Source organism: Lolium perenne, chromosome 5, assembly GCF_019359855.2.
Source record: "Lolium perenne isolate Kyuss_39 chromosome 5, Kyuss_2.0, whole genome shotgun sequence".
NCBI lineage: Eukaryota > Viridiplantae > Streptophyta > Magnoliopsida > Poales > Poaceae > Lolium > Lolium perenne.
The window spans coordinates 16,408,039-16,416,777 of record NC_067248.2 but is presented as its reverse complement, the minus strand read 5'-3'; the positions used below and the strand labels follow the sequence as shown (position 1 = coordinate 16,416,777).

Here is an 8,739-nt window from a genome sequence, read left to right as displayed (position 1 = left end):
GATCTATCAGTCCTGGACTGGACCTTATTTATGTACAGTACCCTGTCCTTGACCCATATTTGCAATGGGTGGTCCTACTCTTGTCACCTCAATAATTAGACAAAACAAGGGGTGCAGTCAATAGATTTAACTATTAGGATGATGCCATCTTGCCATCTTGGAGACTAATTATCCACAGGAACAGATCTTGATAGTTGACAAATCTCACAAATATTTTCGGAAAAAATCTCCATGAAAAATTTGAGTTTGACCCGCTAAATAGACAGCAACAAAATCACATGAGGCCATATTTCACAGAACTGTTGCTATCACGCACAGTGCAACTAGGTCAGCGGCGGCAGCGCAGCATGGACATGGCAATATAAAAAAGTTGCAGCCTTTTCTGTGACAGCTCACGGCTTCACAAGGCTTACATGGCCCTTTTGACATTGCTCTGGATTTTCTGTGCACGAGTAAGATGCACCACCGGTTCCACCAATCATCTTCGAGGTATATACTACCTCCGTCCCAAAGTTAACCAAGTTTTTATCACAAATAATTAACATGTAAAATATATAATTAATATCATTAAATAGATTTTTATATGTTATCTACAAAATATCATATTTATTGATAGATTTTTTTCAAAAGTTTAATTAAATTTTACTTGGTTTAACTTTTCAAAAAAATCTTAAACCTTGGGATGAAGGTAGTATAGTATATATATATTTATGGGATTATTTATCAACTCTAAAATACAACTAAGCTGAATTTTTTCACTCGCGGTCTAACCAGATTTATATGTTAATAAAATAACTCCACTATCCCAAAAAGCAAACAACTATAAAAAAGACCAGATTTATATGTTAATGAGATGCCTCCACTATCCCCAAAAAGCAAACAACTATAAAAAAGAATGCTAAGCAAAGCAAAGAACAAAAAATGTAAATAACTTTTTGCATTATCATGAAACAACAAAGGAATAAACTACCTTTCAGCTAAGGGACCCAGGCTCGCATCCTCCTCCTTCTGCACGTGACACATGTACCTTGTGGGCCCACCCACCACCAACCCGACACTGTCCTTTCATCCTCCTCTGCTCATTCCTTTCCTTTCTATTCTCCCCTTGACCCTTATTACTCCGTTACCCTACCCAGTTTGTCACTAGTTCCTACAGTCTCGACGACCCTACAGTCTCGCGGCCCTACCTGCCCCCCCGATTCCGCAAGGCATCAATTTCCTGTCGTTGGTTGCTAGTGCATCAGCGTCGATGTTGTGCCATCCACCCTCCACGCCCCATGCCGCTGCTCGTCCGACCTCCATGCCACATGCCACCGCTGAGTGCCGACCCAGATCGTTGTCGTTGCGAGTGCACCATCCCAAATCTCTCTTCTAGGTTGATACTACAAGGCTTACGAAAAGGGACCCCCGCTTCCAACAACGACCGCACTATCTACCAATGCTGGTCATGGATGCTTCACGGATCCAACGTCACATGCGGTTGCTACAATCAAGGCCGCTCCAACTGCAGTCGTGAGTGTTGTAAAAGGTTCAGCGCAACTCGTCGCTTGCTTCCAGCGAAGGCCACCACTGCTGCCATCGTCGACCGCCCCTGCTGCAAATGGTGAGTGCCGCTGCTACTTGCTGCCACCGAAGGCCATCGCTGTTGCCACCGATGGGTGTTGTTGCTACAAAATCAGGTCACCGATGCTGCAAGGTATGTGCGCTGCGTCGATTTACTGCAAAGCAAAGACTGTCATTGGTGCCTCCATCGGAGGCGTTGCTGCAAGCCAGAGGCTGCTGCTACAACTTGACCCGCACCATCGTGTAAAGCCGGAGGGCTGGGGGTGTGTGATATCGCTATGTAGGAAGAGTTTCGTCGTCTGTGATGGCACATGTTATGGGCGATGAGGATTCTGCCTCGAGCGAACAGGTAGCAGCGAGGCAAATACGGGGGATTTTTTTTTCCACCGAACAAGGTGTGCAATATGAATGAGATCAGGCGGTTTTGGTGTGTTGATCGAATGGTTTGGAACCTAGGGGATCGGGGCGTCGGATCCTCTCAAGAACTCCCAACAAGGACCAAAAGCAAAACCTATAATAATGACAATGCAAATAGATATTATTTTCATATCATAAAAAACAAATATAAAAGGAATATAATTATATGTTTGTTTCCATTATCATAAAAGCAACGACAACATTTTAAATAAAAAATGTAAATAAATCTTTGTTTCTATTACCATGAAATCTTGGCAAAGATCGTGTGAGTGTGCAGTTATGCTTCGGATGCTTCGCCATGGAATAGATCGACTCAGTTCCCCTTCTTTTCCGGTGCACTCGCTTTGTATCTCCGACACACAAGGAAGGACGCGGTGGGAAGAAAGCTGCCCTAGCCTCTGTCCGGTCGATCATTCCGCTGGCATCTTGCATTCACGCCTCCGTTTGACTTAGTCATATCTGCCTCGCAGCGGGTCAGCACCTCCGAAAGAAAGGGAGGGAGGACTTCAAAGATAATGCAAATTGATATTCATTTCCATAGAAAACAAAAATAATGTAATTTTTTATTTGTTTCCATTATTGTTATCATGAAAAGAAAACCGAACAATAAAACCCTATCTAAATAAATATCGGTCTGCATTATAATGGAAAATAAAAAATATAAATAAGTATTTGTTTTCCATTATCATTAGAAAACAAAACAAACAAAAAAGGGAATTGAAACAAATATTTTTCTTCCAAAGCACACGTGCAAAAAGACACAAAACCAGTCAAGCAAATAATCATTGAGACAAAAACTTTAGCTTTAGCTTCATAAAAAACCAAAACCCAAAAGCCATAACACCAGACTGCATTTAAATTGGGAAAAAAAGTCAATGCCCAAACCCTGGTTCCAGCAACAACTTTACAGCCCACTGTGTGTGCCCCAGGGGGCAAAAACTAACAGTAAAGCCAATAATAAGGCACCAAACACTTTGTTTTTACTCGGTGGATTGGATGGTTGTACTAAAGCACACACCCAGCCAGCCAGCCTCACTAAAATAGTGCCAGTACTTTTTTCTGCTCCAAATTAAAAAAAGAGAAGCTGGTGTTGGTGTGCTGCTAGTAGTTCCTGGGAGTGAATGCAGCCTCCTCCTCTTCATGAAGGGATGCCGATGCATTTAGTGCCACTTGCAAGGAGTTTGGTGAGAGGGGGGAGGATCTGAGTGAGTGAGCTCATTGCAACCCTATCCTCCAAGCAGTTCAGTTCTTGCTGGATTTCCATCTCAGTGGGCATTGATGATGAGTGAGTGAGTTCTTGGTGCTGTGCAGAAAGCAGAGAAAGTGGAGTCAAATCTTTCTTTGGGGTTTTCTTTTCTTTAATTTGAGTTCTTGATCCTGCCAACAAAAAGCGAAAGCCCCCGGCTTTTTGCTGAGAAAGGTGGAGGGTGCTGTCATTGCGTTTCATTTCAAGCCCTCTCCTCCATTTCCGCTTCGGAGGAAGTATTTGCTTCCCCCAATCTCAAATCCAGGATCTTTTTGAGGTTTCTGCATCCATCAGCCACAGTTCTTGGTTGGGGAATTGCTCCGGTGGTGCTGCCACTTCTGATCCATTTTTCCTCCAAGGAGAGATCCGGTTTGTTTCTTTTCCCACCCAGAGCGGCGGCATTTGTTTGATCCAAAAATCTCCCCAGAAATCTCGGGTTTTTCCGCTCCACTCACTCACCCGTGCCTCACTGATCCAAACCGCCATTGGAGGAGCTGCGATTTCTCGGTTGCCGATCCGGGAACTCGGGGAACGCCGGCCCATGCCATGCATCTCTCCCTGTGGAAGCCGCTCTCCCACTGCGCCGCCATCCTCCTCTCCAAGAACAACCGGCGCCGCGGCGGCCATGGCGGCGGCAACGGTGTGCGCGACGACCCATCGTCGTTCCTCCGGCAGCTGCGGGACGCGCTCGACGCCGCGTCGGAGGAGGGCGCGCTCTGCCCGCCGCCGGAAGCCGCGGGCGCCGACGCCGACGCGGACGCCGCCGTCACGCGCTCCCGCTCCCTGGCGCGGCTGCGCGCGCAGCGGGACTTCCTCCGCGCCACCGCCCTCGCCGCTGCCGCCGGCCCCTTCCGCTCCATCTCCGACCTGCCGCTCCTCGCCCACGCCATAGCCACCTTCCTCTCCATGTACCCGGACTACGCCTCCACCTCCGACGTCGACCGCCTCCGCCTCGACCACTACTCCCACCTCGCCGGCAGGGTCTGCCTGGACTACTGCGGCTTCGGCCTCTTCGACTCCAGCTGGGACTCCTCGTCGGCCTCCTTCACATTGTCCGAGCTCAATGCCAATCTGAGCAACCACGCCCTCTACGGTGGCGCTGACCCCGGCACGGCCGAGAACGACATCAAGGAGCGAATCTTGGAGTACCTGAATGTGCCCGCCAGCGAGTACGCTCTGGTGTTCACAGTGAGCCGGGGGTCGGCGTTCAAGCTGCTTGCCGAGTGCTACCCGTTCGAGAACAACCGGAGGCTGCTCACCATGTTCGACCACGAGAGCCAGTCGGTGAACTGGATGGCGCAGAGTGCACGGGCCAAGGGCGCCAAGACGCGTGCCGCTTGGTTCCGTTGGCCCACCCTGAAGCTCTGCTCCACGGAGCTGCGGAAGGAGATTGTGGGCAAGAGGAAGGGCAGGCGTCGGGATTCTGCAGTCGGCTTATTTGTGTTCCCTGCACAGTCTCGGGTGACCGGTGCCAAGTACTCCTACCAATGGATGGCGCTGGCGCAGCAGAATGGCTGGCATGTTATGCTCGATGCTGGTGCACTTGGTCCCAAGGACATGGATTCGTTGGGGCTCTCGTTGTTCCGGCCAGACTTCATCATAACCTCATTCTATAGGGTGTTTGGTTCAGACCCAACTGGATTTGGTTGCCTTCTGATCAAGAAGTCGGTTATTGGGAGCTTGCAGGGGAGGAATGGCTGTAATGCTTCTGGAATGGTCAGGATTGTTCCAGTTTTTCCACAGTATCTCAGCGACTCCATCGATGAATTTGATGCGGTGGAAACGGAGGGGCTTGAAGATGACCCTTGCACCCCCAAAGATGAAAATCCAGTTCCGGATATCCGGAATGGGTCGCAGCTGCCAGCATTTTCAGGTGTGTACACGTCTGCTCAGGTCAGAGAGACGTTTGAGAGCGACCCTGGTCGTGACAGCAGTTCGGATAGGGATGGAGCGAGCACCATTTTTGAAGAAACAGAGAGCATATCTGTTGGTGAAGTGATGAGGAGCCCAGCATTCAGTGAGGACTGTTCATCAGAGAATTCTTTCTGGGTTGATGTTGGCCAGAGCCCACTGGGATCGGAGAAGTCTGGTCAGTTCAAGAAAGGGAAACTGGGATCACCATTACCATCGTCTTGGTTCACTGGCAGAAAGAGTAACAAGAGGATGTCGCCTAACCTAACGTCTAGGATATCAAGGAGCCCACTTTATGATGGCAATGTGATATCTTTTGATGCCGCTGTACTATCAGTTTCACATGATGTTGACTGCCTCAGGGAAGACCCTGAAGAAGAAATCTATGAGAATGGCCGTAGAAATCATTTCAGGCAAGTTAGTGAAATCCAGGAGGAGCCGGAGGTTGAAGAGGTTGTTTGCCAACGTGCCATGAACGGTCTAGATCACAAAGAAAGTGCGATAAGAAGGGAAACTGAAGGGGAATTTCGTCTTCTGGGAGGCAGGGACGGAAACAGCAGATTTACTGGGGGCCGGCTCTTCGGTGTTGAGGAGATTGATGGAGCTATAAGCATGGGTCGCAGGGTTTCGTTTAACACCGATGCGAATATGATTGCTGACAGGCTACATCGGGCCTCAGATGCTGCTGAAGCTTCTGGATATCCATTTCGTGAAGATGATGGTTGCCTAAGTGATGGCTACGATGACGACGCTCAAGACTGGGGCAGGAGGGAACCGGAGATAATTTGCAGGCACATTGATCATGTTGATATGATGGGGCTCAACAGAACAACTCTTAGGTTAAGGTACCTTATCAATTGGCTAGTAACTTCCCTGTTGCAGCTGAGGCTGCCAGGCTCAAAAGATGTTGATGGAGTCCCTCTTGTCCACATTTATGGTCCAAAGATTAAGTATGAAAGGGGAGCGGCTGTTGCTTTCAATCTGAAGCAAACTGGTGGCAATTTCGTTAATGCTGAAGTTGTTCAGAAGATAGCTGAGAAAAATGGCATATCTCTCGGCATCGGTTTTCTTAGTCATATAAAGATAGATCCAAACCAGAAACTGTCAAATGGAGCACTAGATATACCCGAGGCTTCCTTTTATAAGAATGGTCGCAGAGACAGTAAAAAGGTGACTGTAAGAGTTGAAGTTGTGACTGCTTCGCTTGGCTTCCTTACTAACTTTGAAGATGTGTACAAGATGTGGGCATTCATCGCCAAGTTTCTCGATCATTCGTTCCTGGAAAGTGAGCGCCTTGCCTTAGCCGCTGACCACTCAGAAGGACAAATTTGAGCTTGCTGTATGGTTTAGCAACCGACGAAGGAGAGGAAGGTGATCTTTCTCCTTTTGGTGAGCCATAGTTTCTGTTTTCGAGGGGTAATTGGTAGTGGATTTAGCAGATTTGTTTATTCTTTACCTAGTTCCTCGACATGTGACTTATTTTTGTGTCATGTAGAGTTTGCTCAAATTTGTACCAGCAGCTCATCAGTAGAGCTCCTTTCCACTGAACAATGTTTGTAAAGCAGCTCACTGGAAATGAAATAGTTTTGAGTGCTTTGTGCTGGAATGTATCCGTGATGCACTTTTCACATCTTCTGTCAATACTCAATACTGCGTTTTGGTGTGTTTTTATTTGTGGGCCTTTCCTTAGTTTGTAACTTCATTTGTTGATCTTTGATAATTCATCAATGTTGCTATATAACTCTTGTTTTTGTTCATGAAGTAAACTCGCAACTGTAAATGGTGTGGACTGCTTATGTTTTAAATTTCCCATTGAATTTTATTCTATTCAGTCTGTTCAACATGAATACATGATTATGTATTCGAGAAGCAAATCATTGAGTAGGATTTGAAGTTTATGTGACTACCATCGTTTTCCTTCATGGGTGAACATCAATCATGTACTGTCTAAGTGTGGAATGCCTATCTTTTCTTTTGTTCTTTTGTTCTTTTGATGTTAAATTGTTTTAGCTGCACCAGCAATAATCTAAAACTTTAGTCCCTTCGATAATATCGATCTGAAGAAACATTAGGTACCAGTCACAGTGTCGTTTCAGTGCTGTAAGCACCTTCTTTGTTGGATGCACTCTTAAATATGACATTCTTATGATCATGCACTGTCTCAGGATGCTCACATGGATAAGATCTTGTAACCTTTAATGTGATTGTTCCTTTTGTACTAGTAAACCGAAATTTGCAACATCCACCACAGATGTATTTGGTGTATGTCTTTTGTCGACGCAGGTAACTATAATTTTGAAGGTGTAATTTACTTTCTGTATTGATACTCCCCATTTATCAGTAAATCAAAATCAGGGACTTCCATCATAGATCTGCTCTGCAGCATCATGAAATATCTTTTTATGGTCTTTCCCTTTATGCTGGTAAATTAATTTGGGAACTCACCACAATTCACAACTCACAAGCCTATCTTGGCCTATGTCTTGTCGATGTTCCCTCTCAGCACAAGTTTCTACAGTAATTGGTCGTGCACTTGTCATATTGTTAGGTTTTATGCTTAATATGATGATTCCATGATTTGTTTCCAAGTATAAAACTAGAAATGCTAAATTGTGTGCCATTTATTTATTTTTTTGTTGAGAAAACGCAAAGGACCTTTGCGTTTCATTTCATTGAAAAGGTAGGCTTTTGGTTACAATCCTCCTTGGAGGCACAGCTTATTACTGGTAAAAGTAAATAATGGACATCCCATGTCATTGGCAGGACATCGCGGAGGCCGGTTGCGCCAGCCCTTGCCCAAAGCGCCGCCTCGTTCTTGATCTGCCCAATGAGGGCACTGGCAGAGGGTCGTGCCTGCTCGAAGATGCAGCTATTCCTGTGCTTCCATAGCATCCAAGGTGTGAGCAGGGTCGCTGAAGCAAGTCCCTTGCGTAGAGGTTTCGGCGTCTGCTGTCTTGGGGTGATCCACCAATCAAAGAGTGATGCATCATTGCCACAGGGTGGCCTGCAGGTCATACGCAGCCAGGCCAGGATTTTTTGCCAAATCTGTTGGGAGAAGGGGCATTCCAGGAGAAGGTGATGCATCATCTCCGGCAGCTGGTCACAGAGGGGGCATCTCGCGTGGTGGTGCCATTCATATTTGGAAAAGCGGAAGATGGTGAAGTTGTGATACACAACTCACCACGATCTGAAGTGATGCCACAACCATAGTTCATTTTGTATTGAATACATCAAACATAAATTTGAGTTTTCCCCCCTACTGCTACTGCTTTTGTCTGTTCTTACTTGTTAGCACCATGGGCTAGCCATTCTGGGTTCGAACCTCAGTTCTACCTTAATTAAAATGATATCTACTTCCTCCTATAGACTACTCGTTTTTTGCTTGTTTCTTGCACTGTACATGTCAGCAGCAATAACCGCCAGTGGCACAGCAACTTAGAAAACAAGACCAAAGTCACAAACTGTACTGAGTTTAGAAGTACAAGTGGGTTTTTCTTTCCAAAGCACAAGGATGTAAATCGATGACCTTGAAAGCAGACGGTCTAATGTTAATGTCGTCTTCGTTGCACTTGTGCTTGTGCCTGATTAAGCTATCTAACTTA

At 46.4% G+C, this 8,739-nt stretch overlaps 1 protein-coding gene across 2 annotated transcripts; it reads left to right on the top strand.

Moving 5' to 3' along the window:
* Positions 1–2,989: 2,989 nt before the first annotated feature.
* LOC127298891 (uncharacterized) lies at positions 2,990–8,500 on the top strand. Of its 2 annotated transcripts, none has more exons than XM_051328756.2 (2): positions 2,990–6,508; positions 7,901–8,500. In XM_051328756.2, the coding sequence occupies exon 1, from the start codon at positions 3,773–3,775 to the stop codon at positions 6,467–6,469; it is 2,697 nt and encodes an 898-aa protein (XP_051184716.1). In that variant the 5' UTR covers positions 2,990–3,772; the 3' UTR covers positions 6,470–6,508; positions 7,901–8,500. The 2 variants fall into 2 exon arrangements, 1 of the variants encoding a protein (XP_051184716.1); XR_007850174.2 differs by having other exon boundaries at positions 2,991–6,526.
* The last annotated feature ends 239 nt before the right edge of the window (positions 8,501–8,739 follow it).

Excerpts from the sequence above, each read along its gene's own strand:
- LOC127298891 (XM_051328756.2), top strand. The coding sequence starts at position 3,773 with ATGCATCTCTCCCTGTGGAAGCCGCTCTCCCACTGCGCCGCCATCCTC.